Raw genomic sequence first — 19860 nt, 5'->3', positions numbered from 1 at the left:
AATGAGTTTCTATTTAAAAAATTAATAAAACAAGTCATAGTATTTTTTTGTTTTGCTTTGTATTTTGTTTTTATTGGAGAAACCTTACAGTAATGATTAGATTTTATTTTCTGTTAGAAAAGCATTGTGCCCTACCTAGTTTGGCTTGGTGGATAGAGTGTCAGCCTGTGGACTGAAAGGTCCTGGGTTTGATTCTGGTCAAAGGCACATGCCCAGGTTGTGGGCTTGATCCCCAGTAGGGGGCATGCAGGAGACAGCTGATCAATGATTCTCTTTCATCATTGATGTTTTTATCTCTGTCTCCCTCTCCCTCCCTCTCCCTTCCTCTCTGAAATCAAAATATATATATATATTTAAAGGTATTGTATCAGCCCTGGCTGGGTAGGTCAGTTGGTTGCAGTGTTGTCCCGTACACCAGTTTGTGGGTTCAGTTACCTGTCAGGGCACATACCTAGGTTGTGGGTTCATCCCTGGATGGAGTATGGGAGGCAGCTGATCTGTGTTTCTCACAGTTGTTTCTCTCTCTTTCTGTTCCTTCCTTTCTCTGTGAAATCAATTACACATCCTCAGTGAGAGGGGGTGAATATTCTATCAGTTGTCAGGACATTGTGGTAACTAAAGTAATTATAGTTTCCACTGTAATGTTCAAGTGATAGAGTATTGAACAAACTATACTTTTATTGAAATTACATAGTGAATGGCCCTCTTTATTTATTTAGTCTTTAATCTAGAAGAATATACTCAACCAAAACCTGAGCTACTTTTGGGCTAGATAGACATATGATAGCTGTTACCAACAGATTTATTCTACCCAAAGCTCTTGGTGAGGGTCTCTCCATGAGCCAGAGATGGATATTTTTGACCTTCTGGCCTTGCTTCTTTTTTAAAATTTGATTACTATGTCCTTTGTGATGAACTGTACTCGTAGGCTCTATTTGTAGTCATACTGACAAGTTGTGGCAAATTAGATCCAATAATTAGCCTAGTCTAACTGCAGTACTGTCATGTCAAACTAACTTTGATTTGAAATTATCTTTGATTGCAAGATCTAAGGAGTGACCTCTTTAGTGAAGTGATTTTTTAAAAAACAACTTCATTATGCCTATTAGTAAATTATGTGCCAAAATGTGTGTGTGTGTGTGTGTGTGTGTGTGTGTGTGTGTGTGTGTGTGTGTTTTAGAAGGAGGAAGGGGGAGAGAGAAAGAGAAACATTTGATGTGAGAGAGAAACACCGATAGGTTTCCTCTGACCTGGGATTGAGCCCACAACCTGGTTATGTGCCCTGACCCGTAATCAAACCTGCCACCTTTTGGCGAATGGGTCGATGCTCCAACTGAGGCACACAGGCCATGGCTATTTTGTGTTTTTGTGGGGTTTTTTTTGTTAATCCTCACCTGAGGATATTTTTCCCATTGCTTTTCAGAGAGAGTATAAGGGGAAGGGGAGAGAAATATGGATATGAGAATGTTACATTGACTGGTTGCCTCCCACACGCACCCCCAACTCAGAGGCGGGGAGCAAACCCGGCACCCAGGTACATGCCCTTGACTAGGTTTTTGAACCTAAGACCCCTGGAGGCACAGGCCGACTTCTAACCTTTGAGTAGTACTGGCCAAGGCAATTTTGTGTTTTTTTTAAAGGTAGATTATATTATTGATGACTTATTTTCTGTCATTTGACTTTTCATTATTCAATGTTTCCTTAAATATAACACTTGTTTTATGTCTAAAGTATTGAAAGGCCGGTAGCTATAGAAAAGAAAGATGGAAGCAAAACATCTCAATTTAAAACAAAAGAATAAATCCCATACTGAGGATTGACACACAATTTGTTTTACTGCATCTGAGACTAGAGAAAAATAAAACTAGGAAACCTCCTTATAATGGCGAGATATATTATGCCCTTGAAAGCTTTGTGGGGGTTTTTTGTTATTTATTTATAAAATTAAAAAAATAGTACTTATTAAAAGGTGCCTTACAAATAAGTAAAACTGTTACCTACTCGAGTTTTTTTTTATACTAATGCTATAAGATGCTTTTGAAACATTTTGAGAATAAGTTGTGCATTCATGTAGGTTAAAAGTTTAAAAAAATACTTCAATCATAGTAATGTTTTCATCTAAACTTTGCTGTTTTAAGTACCATGATTTTAATGTCTTTAGCATTACAGCTGTGTATAGTACCTAATGCTAACACTATAGGATGGTTTTCCTATAATTTTAGGACTATGTTCATTCAATGCTTGGACCTGCAAACATCAAAAAAGCTATTGAAGAAGCTGAAAGACTTTCTGAAAGCCTTAAACTCAGGTATAGACATTATTTTCAAATCTAATTCCTAAAAATAAGTCCTGTGTTAACAGAACACAAAAATTAAATTTGTTTGCTATATCACTACATTATGTTCATGTATTACCATTAATATTCTTTACTGATGTTTTTTAAGTGCTTAGAATGATAGTTTATTAAGGTAAGCATTAGTATAGTAGTTTAGAGCTTAGGTCTCATTTTTCCCCAAGTTTCTAACAGGATTCTTCAGAAAAATATCATTCCTCTGCTCCATGTTGTGATGTGCTACTGGACACTGGTCTGATGAGAATAAAGTATTTACTATAGTTTTGATCTGCCTGGTTTCAGAAGTTATATATGTGTTGTTTTTTTAATCTAATCCTAGTATTTTCCGTGATTGGTTTGCCAGACTTATAATTAGAAATTAAAAATAGTATGTTTCAATTTTTAGTTATTCCTTAAACAACAAAATAAAAAGGGAACTATTTAGTTCAATATTTTTTCTTTAATGGTTTTTGTGCTTGGATCAGTTAACTATTATAGTTATATACATCATAGCCTTTACTTAAAACTAAACTGCTATATTCTGTTCATCCTTTTTAGAAATTACCAATCTTGGGTCTGGAATATGTTAAGGTGGTTGATGTCATTAAGAATCACTATTCTCTTTCTCCTTTAGCTAGTTAATCAATTAAGTAGAATAGCATTTCTCCTAATCTTTGGATTAGCCATTATTAACTGTTTTTTTTCCTTGGGTTTGCCTAGTTTTTCTCTAATCATACTATTATAATAATCATGTTTCTTTACCTCCTCTTTTTTTGTGTGTGTATGGGGGCGGTTAGGTCCTTTCACTTATTTGTCTTTACTTTTTAGCATTTTTAATCACTTTATAAGTGAGTGAGGTTTATAGTTAATTTTAGGATTATAATTCCTTTCAAAAGGAAATTGTAGCAGATTGGAGTCATTAAAAGGTTGAAAATAATGGTAGGGAAAGAGCAACAAGAGCATTAAACAACTTTAACTTGAAAGCATAGAGTTTCTTTCAAGATTTTCGGGCAATTTATGTAAATCTGCAAAGGGCAAATTTGTGAGTTGTGGCTTATAATGACCATTGGCAGTATTGAATATCAGTTGGAGGGAGAAAATATGTACCCAATGCAGGGTACTAGTATCATGTAAACCTTTACTTTTCATGATCATTGCAAGACATCTTGACTTCTTTTTTCAACTAGATATGAAGAAGCTGAAGTTCGGAAAAAACTTGAAGAAAAAGACAGACAGGAGGAAGAGCAACTGCAGAAACAAAAAAGACAGGAAGCAGGAAGAGAGGATGGTAACACATCAGCTAAAAATTCTTTGGAAAATGTATTGGATTCCAAAGACAAAAACCAAAAGGTATTTTAAATTTATTCTGTGAGATAAAAAGACTCTTCTCAGATGATCTGTTTAAGAAGAGTTGAGATATCACTACAACGTTCATTTGGGCAACCAGAGTAAAATTTGATGTGTTTTTATTAGAAATTGAATAAAATATTCTAGCTTCAGTTGGTTCTCTTACAGGTTTTTGGTTTGAGATTCATATATAACAAGCTGTGTTTATTGCAGTCTGTTTTAAGTTGATCGCTTACAATTGCATTTTAAAAGCTCCATTTTAAAAAAATGTTAATGAAGACTATTCAAGACTATTGTAATATGGGAGATTGAACTCGATTCTTAAAATGTAGGCAGATTTTTGTTCATTTATTTAGTTTAAATTATGTTGATCAGGTTTTCATATTTTTTAAAAAAAATTTTTATGTATTTATTTCAAAGAGGAAGAGGGAAAGAGATAGAAACATCAATGATGAAAGAGAATCATTGATTGGCTGCCTCCTGCACGCCCCTACTGGGGATCGAGCCTTCAACCCGGGCATGTACCCTTGACCGGAATCGAACCTGGGACCCTTCAGTCCGTAGGCTGAGGCTCTATCGACTGAGCCAAACAGTCTAGGGCTAGGCGGATTTTTAAATGCTGATTAGTTCATGGAAAAGTGTTAGAGTATGTTAGTATAGAAGGTTGGTCAATGTGAGAGGCATCTGTGTTTGCTAATTGTCAGTTATGGAAGTTAGGCTCCTACCCTCCCAGAGACTGGGAGATAGGGGCCCTACATTTAAAAATGTTTTTATTGTTGTAAAATACACATAACATAATATTTAATACCGTATCTAGGTCAGTGGTATTGAGTCCATTCACACTGTTGTGCAGCCATTCACTGTTCATCTCCAGAACTCCTTTTATCTTGCTAAACAGAAACTCTGTATCTTTTAAACCAGTGGTCGCCAACTTTTCGGACCTCACGGACCACCAGTGGTTCATGGACCACCAGTTGGCGACTGCTGCTTTATACAGTAACTCCCCAAACTTCCCTCCCCCCAGCTCCAGGCACCTACCACTCTATTTTCTGTCTATGCATTTGACTACTCTAGGTACCTCATATGAGTGGAATCATATACTACATTTTTACTAATCCTCAGTGTTTATGTTTTTGACATATTTTACACCTTTTGTGTGAGTGTGTGTGTGCATGAATCCATTAATTACTATAGTTACACATGATCTTACTTTGTCTTTTAACCTTCATACTAGTTTAATCCATGGTTGACCCCTACTTTTACTAAATGTTTGCCTGCATTAGTGTGTTTTTTTCTTTCCAATATTTTATTTTATTTTTTTAATATATTTTTATTGATTTCAGAAAGGAAAGGAGAGGAAGAGAGAGAAACAACAATGATGAGAATCATTGATTCAATGCCTCCCGCACACCGCCTACTGGGGGTAGAGCCTGCAACCTGGGCATATGCCCTTGACTGGAATCGAACCCAGGACTTTTTAGTCAGCAAGCTGACTGACACTCTATCTGCTGAGCCAAACCAGCTAGGGCTCTTTCCAATAATTAAAAATTTTTACTACTGGCCATTTCTTTTCCGCTTAAAGAAGTCTCTTTAACATTTCTTGTATTGCTGGTTTAATGATATTGAGCTCCTTTAGTTTTTGCTTATCTCAGAAATTATCTCTCCTTCAATTCTGAATGATAACTTTGCTGGGTAGAGTATTTCTAGGTTTTCTCTTTCATCATTTTGAATATTCCATGCCAGGTAATAGCCCAATTTTTATTTCATTGTAAGGAATTTCTCATTAAATTAAATAATAAATTTCTGTAATAATCTGTGCTTTTAAATTATATTTAGCCATCAACTGAAGAAAATTTTGAAGAAATGTCATATGATTCAGATATGCTGCTAGTTATTTTAGCTGTTAACTACCGCCATAGTAACCTGGTAATGCCATTACTGTTCATGTGCATTTTTATAAAATGACAGTACCCTGAGCCCTTCATTTCCTAGGCTTTCAGTTTCAATGAGATATTAAAGTTGAACTTTTTGTTTCTATGAACATTTTTGTTTCTATTATTAATTTTGAAATTTTCTTTTCTATGAAATAGATAAATGGTGAAAACAGTGAAAGAAATGAGACCACAGAGAAAGGTAAGTGTGTTAGCTTCAGATTTTATACAGTGAGATTCTAATATTGTCTCATCCTATATAATAAAAGGCTAATATGCAAATCGACCTAACAGTGGAACAACCATGATGCACACTGACCACCAGGAGGCAGATGCTCAATGCAGGAGCTGCCCCCTGGTTGGTCAGTGCTCTACCACAGAGAGAAGGCTGCTCAGCCAAAAGCCAGGCTCACAGCTAGCAAGTGCAGCAGCGGAGGCGGGAGCCGCTCCCAGAAACTAGACATCCCCCAAGGGCTCCCAGACTGCGAAAGGGCGTAGGCAGGGCTGAGGGACACCCCCTCCCCCCCAGTGCGTGAATTTCGTGCACTGGGCCTTTAGTCTGTATATAACCTTGCCTGTACAAATATACTGAAAATGTATTCTATTCTGAATTTATATATCGTGGGTTATATTTATACTGCTAGAGGCCTGGTGCATGAATTCATGCATCAGTGGGGTCCCTCAGCCTGGCCTGTGGGATCCGGCTGAAACTGGCTCTCCAACATCCCCTGAGGGGGTCCCAGATTGTGAGAAGGCGCAGGCCAGGGTGAAGGACCCCACCAGTACACGATCAGGGTCGGAGAGGGACACAGGAGGTTGGCAGCCAAGGCAGAACCACGTGAGGGCTCCAGGGCATGTCTGGCCCGTCTCAGTCCCAATTGGCCGGACCCCAGCAGCAAGCTAACCTACCGGTTGGAGCGTCTGCCCCCTGGTGGTCAGTGCACATCATAGCGAGCAGTTGAAGTGGCCTTAGCATATCATTAGCATATTACACTTTGATTGGTGGAATGGATGAGTAGACACTTAGTATATTAGGCTTTTATTATATAGGATGCAATTGAAAACATCAAAACCACAGTTAGTCGTTGTCATTATTTTCTTTTCAAGGTAGTTTAACAGTAGTTAAGAACATGGACTCTCAGAAGTGAGACTGCCTGGGGTTGAACATTGGCTTCTCTGAATTTCCATGTGATCTTGAGCATGTTAACCTCTTTAACTTAATTTCCCTTTTTTTTTTACTTTCATTTTAAATAAGTAATTGTTTTTATTTATTTTTATTTTTTTGTTAATCCTCTCCTGAGGATATTTTTCCATTGGTTTTTAGAGAGAGTGGAAGGGAGGGGGAGGGAGAGAGAGAGAGAAAAACATCGATGTAAGAGAGACACATCGATTGGTTGCCTCCTGCACACGCCCCGACCAGGGCTGGGGATCAAGCCTGCAACCAAGCGAGATACATGCCCCTGACCAGAATGGAACCCAAGACCCTTCAGTCCATGGCACAAAGCTCAATACACTGAGCCAAACCAGCTAGGGCTTAATTTCCCTTTTCTAAAGTGGGGATAATAATAGTACCGATTTCATAGGGTTATTGATGAGGATTGAATGAGTTAATATATGTGAAACTCGTAGAATGCATAATAAACTTTATATAAGTGTTAGCTAGTACTGCTTATTACTCTCAGTTGAATACTTAATTATCTAAAAATCTTCTTTACGCCCTTAAAAAATCTAAACCAGTAATTTTGATATTATCTACAGGTGGTGTGGATGCTGTAGTGCAGCGGTTGCCAACCGGTGGAACGTGAGGTCTGAAAGGTTGGCGACCGCTGCTCTAGTGACAGATATATAACCTAAAGAATAAGACTTAGATAGTTGCCCTAAGTTTTTGTCTCAGAAAAGGTTTAACTTAAATATTAATTGAGTATAACACTAAAATAAATAATTTATTTAAAATATTGCCATGCAACAAAAATTAAACCTAGTAAAGTACCTTACTAGAAGCTGTTATCAATTCATTGAGTTCGCATGTCACCTCTGACACGGGTGTCATATAGGTTTGCCATCACTGCTTTAGGTGGTAGAAGCTGGAAGAGGAAAATAGCAACATAGGGAATGTTTATTTTGGCTAAATATTAAAGGATTGGATAGTAAATATTTTAGGCTTGGGGGGGCCCTGTGGTCTTTGCTATTGTAGTGTGAAAGCAGCCATAGACAATATGTAAACAAATGAGTATAGCTGTGTTCCAGTAAATACAGGTGGCCATGGTCTGCCAACCCCTCTCATGGAACACAAATAACAGGCTTTTGGCTTGTTGCTTGGGGGATACATGAAAATCTAAAATAGCTCTCATAAAGCCCCATTAAAGAATGTAGACCCTTTCTTTTTTTTTTTTTTTTTAAATATATTTTATTGATTTTTTACAGAGAGGAAGGGAGAGAGATAGAGAGTCAGAAACATCGATGAGAGAGAAACATCGATCAGCCGCCTCCCGCACATCCCCCACCGGGAATGTGTCCGCAACCCAGGCACATGCCCCTGACCGGAACCGAACCTGGGACCCTTCAGTCCGCAGGCCAACGCTCTATCCACTGAGCCAAACCGGTTCCGGCAAGAATGTAGACCCTTTCAAGAATTTTTGAGCCATAGAACTTTCTTCTAATTGACATTTTTTAAATGGCTTAATTTTAAAAAATGTAATATTTTCCTGAGATGTACTTATTAATTTCCTTTATTTTAAAACAGTAACAGAGCCAACACCAGAAATAATTGTAAACTCAACAGCAAATTTTATTAAGTCTTTATAAATAGAGCGTTGAGTTAGTTTCTTGGTAAATGTCAAAAATGCATGTTATATTTAATGTTAGTTTAAAAGGTAGTAAATAGTGTGATGGAAAAGCAAGTATGTAACACCCAGTATATTTTATTCTTCTAGAAAAAGCTGTGCTTGCCCTGTGTTTAGTGATAACACACAGAACTGGGTGTTACTTATCACAAATATCATCTCTCTTGATTCCTAGGATCAATCACAGCAAAGCAACTATACACAATGATGATGGATGAAAACATCAGCTTGATTATAATGGATGCTCGAAGAATGCAGGATTATCAGGATTCCCATATTTCAGATTCTCTAAGTGTTCCTGAAGAAGCCATCAGTCCAGGGTGGGTCATTGTGTGTTTAGATAGAATGGTAAACTGTGGAGAGTAGTAAATGTTAATTATTAGCATCCAATCTAAATGTGATATAATAGTGTTTTCTTTTCCCATTGACCTTTTCATTTTTGCTTGTAATGTACACCTTACCCAGTCTGGGTGCTCTCTCCTGTCTGTGGCATTTGGAGCCTTAGAAGATAAATGAAGCCACCCTTGTGTACTCTCTCTCCCCAGGTGTTTGTTGACTAACTTCTCATACTGTTTTTACATATGAGCTTTTGAAGCATATGCATCAAATAGACTAAAATTGTGAACTAATTGAATTGTTTTTAATTGGAGATTTCTCATGCTGTTATCTGTGGTAAAAGAGCACACAAATACTTTTTGGAAGAAGACAGTGTATAACCAAGCCATTAAGAGAGAGTAAAGACTCTAAAGGCAGACTATGGTGAGATTATAAATGTCTTTTATTAGCTACCTTACTTCTACCTAGTGACTTAACCTCCTAAGCCCATGTTCCCATCTATAAAATGGGGATAATAATAGTACTTATCTCAGAGGTTTTGAGAAGTTTGAGCCTGGCATTTGTAAGGACTTAACTTAAAAATGTACTTTCTGTCTTTTTTGATAAAAAAGCTTTTAACCTATAAAATTAAAGTTACCATGCATGGGTATGTTGTATATTAGAAACTATCTCATCAGTGACAGAGTTAAAACTTCAGATCCAAGATTATTTTCACTATTTTGAGTATTACATAAATTATGTAACCTCTCTGGGTCTTAGTTTATGGGATTGGAGTAGGTCCATTCTAGGACTAACAATATTAAGAAGATATTTTTAAATTAGGTAATTAATAAAATTTGCATGATATTTAGTATACTGCAGATGTTTGCTAAATGTTTGACCTGAAGAATAGCATGCATTGTAAATATGTTACCTGTCTAATCTGTGTATCAATCTATCCAGCTGTTTATTTACCTGAATTTTAAATTAACTAGTATAGCTGAATGATTTCCTTTTTTACAAAACAAGGTGGCTTCTGCTATTCCCTCCATCATTCCTCTACTGTGAACCACCAAACAGATTAGTAACTACATTATTTAAATATGAGATTCGAGTGCTTAGTCTAATCAAGTAGGTGGGAATATATTCCTAGGATTTGAAAAGAAAAAGAAAGGTATAGTCTAATTTGTACTAACAAAAAGTTCATGGTTTTAACTGAGTTTAATTGTTTCCCAAAATGTGGGATTTGGACTACTGGGAAACTCAGGTGAGTTTAGGTTGAAGATTAAAGAACAACGAATTGCATACCAAGAAAAGCATTCCCTTTTAATTTCTGTTTCAGTCCTGGATTAGTTAAAAGAAGTCTCAATTTGGTGCTACCATTACCTTTTAATATTTGCTAATCTCTCTTTCTTACTAGAGAGCAGGCCTCAGAGTTTTCTGTAGGCAGCAGTGTCTAAAGCTACCTGACCGTGATAACTCTGTTTTTTTATATTAAAACAGTGTAATATTCATATGATAATGCTTATGTAAGTGTTTAGCCCAGTGAATTGTCAAAAATGGAATGCATCCTTTGAGTTAGTATCTGGACCAAGAAACATTAGCATCACTCCAAAAGGTCTTCATAAGCCACCTGCCAGTTACTACCTATACCCCCACCCACCCAGGGAACCACCAACTTGGAATAGATTCCTTTTTATCTGTTTTTGTAGTTTATATAAATGGAATCCTACAATCAGTAGCCTTTTATGCCTGGCTTTTTGTACTCAACCTAATGTTTATGAAAGTCATATATATTATTATATGTTGTTGTAGTTTATTTATTCTGATTGCTAAATGGTGATCTATTGGGTGGATATAGCATAATTTAGTGATCTATTTTGTTTAATTTTAGGATTATTTTTAGGATTATTCTTTATTGGATATGATTCTATTTTTCCATGTATATAGCAATATACATTTTTCTGTTTATTTAAGTAAAGAATCACTTTCAATTAAATTAACAAATAATTAAAGTATTAAATAGTAGACAAGGTAAAGCAAAGTTATAGCGGTGTGTGAAGATGGTACTGGTTGATGCTATTGTTTTCCGCAGAATAGTAATCTTGAGTTTTTAGATAAAAAGTATTTAGGCAAGTATATCCCTGCAGTTAAAAATAGTCCTTAAGAATATCACATTTCATTTTTTCTCATTCTTTGTTGACTAAGCATTTTTTTGATTTCAGTATATCAGATGAGAATTATTATGAGGCATTTTGTATTTCTTCTTTTTTTCTTTATATTCTAACTAGAGGCCCGGTGCACAAAAATTTGTGTACTCAGCTGGGGGTCCCTCAGCCCATCCTGTGCCCTCTTGCCATCTGGGACCCCTCAGGGGATGACCACCTGCTGGCTTAGGCCTGCTCCCCGGGGGATTGGGCCTAAGATGACAATCAGACATCCCTCTGGCAGCCCTCGGGGGATGTCCACTTGCCAGCGGGGAGCAGACCTAAGCTGCAGTCAGACATCCTTAGCGCTGCTGAGGAGGCAGGAGAGGCCCCCACCACCACTGCTGTACTGGCAGCCATCAGCCTGGCTTTTGGCTGAGCAGAGCTCCCCCATGTGGGAGTGACTGACCACCAGAGGGCAGCTCCTGCATTGAGGGTCTGACCCCTGGTGGTCAGTGTGTGTCATAGTGACCAGACCAGTCATTCCCAGTCTTTCTGCTGTTAGGGTCAGTTTGCATATTACCCTTTTACTATATAGGATAGAGGCCTGGTGCACGTGGAGGGGGCTGGCTGGTTTGCCCTGGAGGGTGTCCCGGATCAGGGTGGGGGTCCCACTTGGGTGCCTGGCCAGCCTGGGTGAGAGGCTGATGGCTATTTGCAGCTGGTCACACCCCCTTCAGGGTGGGAGTCCCCACTGGGGTGCCTGGCCAGCCTGGATGAGGAGCTGATGGCTGTTTTCAGGCTGGCCACACCTCCTTTAGGGTGGGGGTCCCCACTGGGGTGCCTGGCCAGTCTGGGTGAGAGGCTGAGGGCTGTTTTCAGGCTGGCAGACGACTGAAGCTCCCAGCCTCTCCATTTGTTCTTTTATTCTGGGATTTATTTACCTTCTATAATTGAAACATTGTTGCCGTCACTGGCACTCCCAGTTCTGAGGCCTCGGTTGGCTGAAAGCAGGCACCTGGGGTTTGTTTAGCTTCTATAATTGAAACATTGTTGCTTCCAGAGCTCAGAGCCAGGCCACAGCAGGCGGGGAACCTTGGCTTCCTCCATCACTGGAGCAAGCAAGCCTCCTGCTCGCTTCAGCTGTGTGGCTTCTGGCCACCATCTTGGTTGGCGGTTAATTTGCATATCCTGCTGATTAGCCAATGGGAAGTGTAGCGAAGGTACAGTCAATTACCCTTTTTGCCTTTTATTAGATAGGATAGATAAAGTAACCTGCATTATTATATACAGGATTTTTTAAAAATGATCTTAACGCCATTTAGTTTTACTTATGAATAAAAGTTTCACCAGTCCTGTCTTGCTTGCCAGTATCGTCATTTAAATAAATGCCTAGGTGCTTTGTTAGAAATAATACGGAGTTTCTTACCTGGAGGAGCAAATCTGTCTTACTGACTCAGTTATTCAGCAGATGTTTACTGACACTTGCTATGGGCTGGGTTCCTGTGGTTTGCAGTGCTGGGACTAAGTCAGTTGAACAAACAAATCTTTGCTTCATGGAGCTTATATTTTACTAGAGGCCTGATGCATGAAATTCGTGCAAGGGGCTGGCCCCTACCACGACAGCGGCTGCCTCTGCCTTGACCCTCACAGCCCCAGCTTCGTCCAGAAGGTCGTCCAGAAGGACGTCCGGTCTAATTAGCATACTATGCTTTTATTATATATAGGATTAACAGGGAGATGAGGTAGGTGAGACAATCAATAAAACATAAATATATGTCTGCTATTGATAAGATGGGTGTGTCAAGCTTGTATATTGGGGTATTAAAGTGTTAATCCAGCTGTAACCGGTTTGGCTCAGTGGTAGAGCGTCAGCCTGCGAACTAAAGGGTCCCAGGTTCGATTCCGGTCAAGGGCATGTACCTTGGTTGCGGGCACATCCTCAGTAGGTGGTGTGCAGGAGGCAGCTGATCGATGTTTCTCTCTCATTGATGTTTCTAACTCTATCTCTCTCCCTTCCTCTCTGTAAAAAATCAATAAAATATATTTTTTTAAAAATGTTAATCCAGTATGGCTTCACTGAGAAGATACTAGTAAGCAAATCTTGAAGGGATAAGGGGAATGACTGATGCATTATCTGAGGGAGTCATACCAGAAGTTATAAGGAAGCCAGTGCCTGGAGTGGGTAAAGGGGCAAGTACATAGTTAATGATGAGGACATTGAGAGAATAGGATTTGGGGGAGGGACCATGTGGCAGGTCCATTGTAAGGACTTCAGGAAGAACTTCAGCTATTCTGTAAGCAAAAGAGGAAATGAACAGCATGATTTATCATAGAGTTGATAATATTCGCAGTTGATGATGTAAGAGGCAACACAACAAACCAGCAAAGAGCTTGGACGTGAACCAAATTGCCTGAGTTTGAATTCTGGCTTCACTTCACAGCTGTAACCTTAGGCAGATTATTAATGTTTTGTGCCTCAGTTTCCCCATCTATAAAATGAGGATAACAATGCCTACTTTATAGTATTGTTGTGAGATTCAGAATAAAGCGTTTGGAATAGTACCTGGCACATAATAAATGCTGTATGTGTTTGTTAAATATTTGGGTATTTGGTTAACTATTAATTATAGGTATCAGAACTGAAATATAAATAATGTTACCTGGGTGATCTTCCAGTCGTTTATACTTGGCTGAAAGATGCTCATAAGGGTTCCTGTTTTCAGTTTGGTCCCCCATTTTTTGGTAAAGGGTCAAAATTTTAGTCTCTAATACTAAAATATATTCCAGTATTATGCAGTTGTGATGTTATTTAACATTTTAGGGTATTTAATATCTTAACACATAGTCTGACCTTAGAAAGAAATCTGTCTTAAAGTTTGCTATGGTCTGATACAGACTGTAGATCAAAACTCAGTGTCTTATATTAGTATATTAGGACCTCTCATCTACTTTTGCCCCAATATAAATGTTAATACATTTCAGAATCACTGCTAATTGGATTGAAGCAAAACTCCCAGATGACTCTAAAGACAAATGGAAGAAGAGGGGGAATGTGGATTATGTGGTACTTCTTGACTGGTTTAGTTCTACAAAAGATTTACAACTTGGAACAACTCTACGGAGTCTGAAAGATGCACTTTTCAAGGTTAGCAAGTTTCCTTAATTTACTATAATTGCAAGCCTTCTCTGAATGTTAGAAAGGTATGTTGACTAGTTAAGGACAAGAAGATCCATTATGCTTTGGTTGTAGATTTTTTTGATATTTAGATATAAAAGACTAATTTTGAAATAACAAATAACAGTTTAAAGCAGAATATTAGAATTTTCAGAAATAGAACTTATCTGAAAAAAGAAATTTTTTGTTTTAAGAATTAGATTATGAAACAAAGACAAAGGAAGGTGTCACTAAGAAAAAAGAGATTGATTTGACTTCATAAAATAAAAACTTAGATGTGAAAAAATACTGTAAGAAGACAGAGACGAAGAGAAAGATATCTGCCTAAAGTCTGAAGAGATTTTACAAATAAATAAGAAAATTAAGATGAAATCATAAAATAAGTAGTTGACTTATTTTATTCTGACATAAACATAAAAGGATATGTAAGTGATAATAACATAAAAGTGATCAAATCAGAGAAACTCAAATTGAACCAATGAGTACCATTTTCACTGATCAGATGAACCAAGATAAAAATACTCAGTTTAATTTGTTAAATTATTAAACAATGATGGCCCTGAATGTTGGTGAGAATGTGGTAAGAATAAAACTTACCTGCTGGAAGGAGGGTCAATTGATGGAACATTGTCTTCTTCCAGGAGGGCAATCTTAAAAGCCTTGAAACAGTTCATGCTTTAAAATAGGGAATCTAGCCCTAGCTGGTTTGCCTCAGTGGATATAGTGTTTGCCTGTGGACTGAAGGGTCCCAGGTTCCATTCCAGTCAAGGGCACATGCCCGGGTTGCAGGCTCGATCCCCAGTAGGGGTCAAGCAGGAGGCAGCCAATCAATGATTATCTCTCATCATTGATGTTTCTATCTCTCCCTCTTCCTTCCTCTCTGAAATTAATAAAAATATATCTTAAAAATACATACATATACATATATAATAGAGAATCTAGAAATATACTCAAGGATAGGTTGATAAATGAAAGTGCCAATGTTTAACTACTACTGACCTACAGAAGAAGCAATTTCTTAAAGTTCAACTTAAGATATTTGAGAATTTAGTGTATGATAAAGGTAACATAACAAATTAGTGAGGAAAAGATGGATTTAAATGAATGGTTTAGGGACAGCAGCAGGCTAGCCAGTAAGTAAAAGAAAGGGATCCGTACCTTAATTTCTTTGACTACACTAGACTCCAAATGAGTCAAAGATATAAATATGTTGATTAAAACAATGAACTACTAGGGAAAAGGATTTTTATTATCTGGGGGAAAAAAGTGTTTTCATTTCTTGATCCTAAAGCAAAACACCATTAAGGAAAGTCAGTATATCTGTGTTAAAAACTTCATAAACAAGGTAAAAATCAATCGGGACAGATTTTGTAACATATGACAAAGACCTATTTTCTTAAATATTCAAAGTACATTTACTATTTAGTAACAGAATAGCAAACTCTGTAGAAAAATGGGCAAAAGATGAGATTAAATCATTTCTATATATAAAAAGCCAGTGTCCGTGATGACCAAACGACCCATCACCATGAGGTGCATTGAGCACCTCTTGGTCCTTCCCGCCCGCCCCCCTGCACCCTCCCCTGGCCCACAAGTGGGGCGGAGTGGGCCTGGGGACTGGTGAGCTGGCTGAAAGGCTGACCTCTTGGTCCCTGCCCCCGGCCCACAGGCTCTGATGGATCAGCAATGGTGAACGGGGGGATCAGCGTGGGTGGCAGGACAACCAAGCTGGCTGTCAGGCTGTTGGGTTCACCAGCTCATCCCCAGCTGCTTAGGGGCTCAGTGGGAAAGTAGGTGCTGGTGAATTCACTTCCATGGGCGTACACAAGGCTGGCCGCTGATGGAACGCGCTGCCCGCTCTGTGCCGCTCATGCCGGACGGGTAGGTCGCGGGCGAACCCCGCAGCTTCCATCAGCCCCTCAAGCCCCAGTGGCAGTGGCAGCGGTGGCAGCTTGAGCGCCCCTTAGTGGGCAGCACGTTCCCTCAGCGGCTGGCCTGGCTCACGCATGTGGAGGTGAAGTCGTTGGCGCCCGCTTTCCCACAGGTCTGAGCCCCTGAGCAGCCGGGGTTGAGCTGGTGATCCCAATGGCCTGACATCCCAGTGGCGGAGGCAGCGTTCAACCTGGGGACTGGCGAATGGGAGTGACAAGAAGATGGCCCCGATTGCAGGAGGCTAGGCCCTAGGGACCGTACCCGCACAATTTCGTGCGCTGGGCCTCTAGTATAATATAAATGACTAATAAACATATTAAAAGATGTTCAGTTCCACTAACAAATGCTAATTAAAACAAAAGAGCATTTATGCCCACCAGTTTGGAAAAATTGTAGAGATTTATAATTGGCATTCTCATACACTGTTAATATATAAATTGGTATTGTTCTTTTGAAGGGTAATTTAGCAGCATCTACCAGACTTTAAACCAATAGTTCTACTCCTGGGATATTATTCTACAAAAATAAATATTTTTTTAGGATCCTTTCAAAGATTAACAATATAAAGATGTTCATGTGCATTGGCTTGGCAACTCCACTTCTGGGGATATTCCCTTATGGAGTTGATTGGGTGTATACATTTATAAGGAAGGATCTTCAATGTTTATAATTAAATGGGGAAAATAACAAGTGTTCAAATGATGAATTCAGTTTTGGTGTATGTGTATGTGTGTTTATATGTGTGTATACAATAGAATATTAGCTGATCATTACAAATGACATACAGCTCTTTATTAATAAACAATAGACATAAGAGCCCTGGCCGGCTTGGCTCAGTGGATAGAGCGTCAGCCTGCGGACTGAAGGGTCCCGGGTTCGATTCCGGCCAAGGGCACATGCCTGGGTTGTGGGCTCGGTCCCCAGTGGGGGGTGTGCAGGAGGCAGCCGATCGGTGATTCTCTCTCACCATTGATGTTTCTATCTCTCTCTCCTTCTCCCTTCCTCTCTGAAATCAGTAAAGAAATATATATTTTTTTAAAATAGACATAAGATAAAAGCATCATCATAAAAGTTTCATTGTTTTGTAAAAATGATGTTAAAAACGTGTGTATCTATGTAGAAAAGTAAGAATAACTGAAATATTAAAGTGGTATCTCTGGGTAGTGAGGTTATGGATGGGTTTTATTGCATATAGACTTATTTTATTTTTCTTCTAAGATCATTGATTGCTTGTCTGACTTTAAAAATCTGATCTACCCATTTGTTTCATTTAATGTTAAATTTTTAATTCCGCTTTCAATTTTTTTTTTAATATATCTTTATTGATTTCAGAGAGGGAGGGAGAGGTAAAGAGAGATAGAAATATCGTTGATGAGAGAAAATCACTGATTGGCTGCCTCTGCACTTCCCCTACTGGGGATCAAGCCCGCAACCTAGGCATGTGCCCTTGACCAGAATTGAACCTGGGATCTTTCAGTCGCAGGGCTGACACTCTTTCCACTGAGCCAAACCAGCTAGGACCCACTCATTTTTTTTTTTATCATTTAGAGGATAAATCTTAAAGAGAGCAATTTTTAAATTCAGGTTTGTTGTGTTCTTGGCTGCCATATTAAAAACACTATTTCCTTATTTTACAGTGGGAAACTAAAACTGTCCTGCGCAACGAGCCTTTGGTTTTAGAAGGAGGCTATGAAAACTGGCTTCTTTGTTATCCCCAGTACACAACAAATGCTAAAGTCACTCCACCCCCACGAGGCAAGAATGAAGAGGTGTCTATCTCATGTATGTATGTGAAAATTTTTTATTACAGTTGCTTCAGTAAAATAAACTTTAAATTATTTATGTTCTTAAGGTAATGTTATTGGTTATATGTGCATTTGTTCTATTAGCTAGTAACTTGTTTTCAGGCATAAAAAATACAAGATGTTCATAGCCTGGAATTATTGTTTAATTCTTTTTTATTTTTTTTAAGAATAGTTTATTGATTTTTAGAGAAAGAGAGGAAGGGAGAGGGAGAGAAAGGGAGAAACATGGATGTGAGAAGGTAACATCAATAGGCTGCCTCGTGCATGACCCCTCCCAGGGATCAAGCCCACGGACCTGGGCATGTGCCCTTGATGGGGAATCAAACTGGCAGCCTCCTGGTGCACCAGACAACACCCAACCAGCCAGGGCTAATTTTTAAATTTTATTATTATTATTTTTTTAAGCAAAGGTGGAAATTTATTGAAGAACAAGTACATACTCGCATGTGGGGAAGGGAAAAGAATCTCACAGCACAGACTCCCACGTTGGGAGGGGGAAAGAGTTCCCTAATTTTTTTTTTTGAGTCCCCTAATTTTTAATTTTTTAATACTATTGTTACCTCATTTAGTTTACATTTAACTGTCACATACAGCATGCATGAGTTATGTCAGTACTGTTTATAGGGTGTGCTATTCTTTTAATTTCTTATTATTCTTTTGGGGATTTTAGTGGATTTTACTTATCCCTCACTGGAAGAACCAGTTCCTTCTAAACCTGCTGCACAGATGCCACCTCTTCCTCTGGGTGAAAATATAGAATTCATAAACAGTCAAGATGAGAGAATGAGACAATTGACTTTACCAACTTCAGTTGAACCAATTGTTACTTCTAAGTCTGATGTTTCACCCATAATTCAGCCAGTGCCTATTGTAAAGAATTTTCCACAGGTATGAATTTTCTTTGATAGTTAACCTCATCTTCATAGTTTCTTCCCACTTCATTCTCTTCTTCTTTTTTAAAAAAAATAATGTTTTTATTATTGATTTTAGAGAGAAAGGAAGGGAGAGAGAAACATCGATGTGAGAGGGTAACATCCGATTGGCTGCCTCCTACACACCCCTTACTGGGGATCGAGCCCACAACCCAGACATGTGCCCTGACTGGGGAATCAAACTAGTGACTTCTTGATGCATGGAACAGTGCTCAGCCAACTAAGCCACATTGGCCAGGGCTGTCTCTTTTCTTTAAAGGATAGAAGTAAAGGTTTATATATAACCTTTAATATTTTAAAAAGAAAAATATCAATGAAAAGAATCTATGCTTTGGTACCCTTATTGCGGTAAAATATTTTTATTATAATTCAGTTCTGTTTAATACAGCAATATTAAAATAGATAACTGGAAGGATTTTTAAACCCAGCTAGCGGTCTATTTACTGCAGGCAATACCAATAAAAGATTATATTATTACCACAGTAAACTTGAACAACTCTCAAGTTTCTGGATTTTTGTTTTTGGGGTGGTTTTTTTGTGTGTATTATTATTTAACCCACAGTATTTTCCCAAATAGCTTGTCTTACAGATGATAAATACGTAATGTCAATATTTGGTTTTGAAACAATGCTTTGTTTCCTTAGAATTTGGCACATAAATAACAGGCGTGTATTAACAATAATAATCTAAAAAATTTTAGAATTTTTAAAGCTTATGTTATTGCACTTTTTTCAATTTAATCAGTGTTATTGAACCCTTATTCCTTTGTGACTTTGAGATATGTGCAATTTATCAAACATATTTTGAAGATTTTCTATATGAAACAACATGAAGGTTTACACATATGATTAAGCCATGGATTCTGTCTGATGTTTAGGAGAGTCTTGTACAAAATCAGCCATAGCATAAGGCAGAATATCATAATTTTTCTAGTAGTCACTGGAAAGAAATTCTGACTGAGGGGAATGTCTTTATGGAGTTTTTATCTGGGCTTTAAGAGTTTAGTAAGATTTGAGGATGGAAAAGACAGTAGAAAATTGTATGACTAAAGGCTCAGAGCATGCTTTGGGGCTCGTAAGTAGTTTTGGCATGCTTGGA

The 19860-nt window shown here is 38.2% G+C and overlaps 1 protein-coding gene across 4 annotated transcripts in view; it reads left to right on the top strand.

Annotated features, from left to right (window-relative positions):
* The window catches only part of USP8 (ubiquitin specific peptidase 8), a 68736-nt gene that overhangs the window by 22444 nt on the left and 26432 nt on the right, over window positions 1-19860 (top strand). For all 4 annotated transcript variants that reach the window (XR_009453494.1, XM_059701498.1, XM_059701477.1 and 1 more), the window contains 7 exons: window positions 2223-2308; window positions 3520-3682; window positions 5770-5812; window positions 8629-8773; window positions 13901-14063; window positions 17663-17807; window positions 18501-18718. Coding sequence is in view for 3 of the 4 variants with exons in the window: in XM_059701498.1 (XP_059557481.1) it covers window positions 2223-2308; window positions 3520-3682; window positions 5770-5812; window positions 8629-8773; window positions 13901-14063; window positions 17663-17807; window positions 18501-18718 (963 nt within the window). In the remaining variant the exon portion in view is untranslated. The remainder of the gene's footprint in view (window positions 1-2222; window positions 2309-3519; window positions 3683-5769; window positions 5813-8628; window positions 8774-13900; window positions 14064-17662; window positions 17808-18500; window positions 18719-19860) is intronic.

This window comes from Myotis daubentonii, chromosome 1, assembly GCF_963259705.1.
Source record: "Myotis daubentonii chromosome 1, mMyoDau2.1, whole genome shotgun sequence".
NCBI lineage: Eukaryota > Metazoa > Chordata > Mammalia > Chiroptera > Vespertilionidae > Myotis > Myotis daubentonii.
This window is presented reverse-complemented; position numbering and strand designations above follow the sequence as displayed.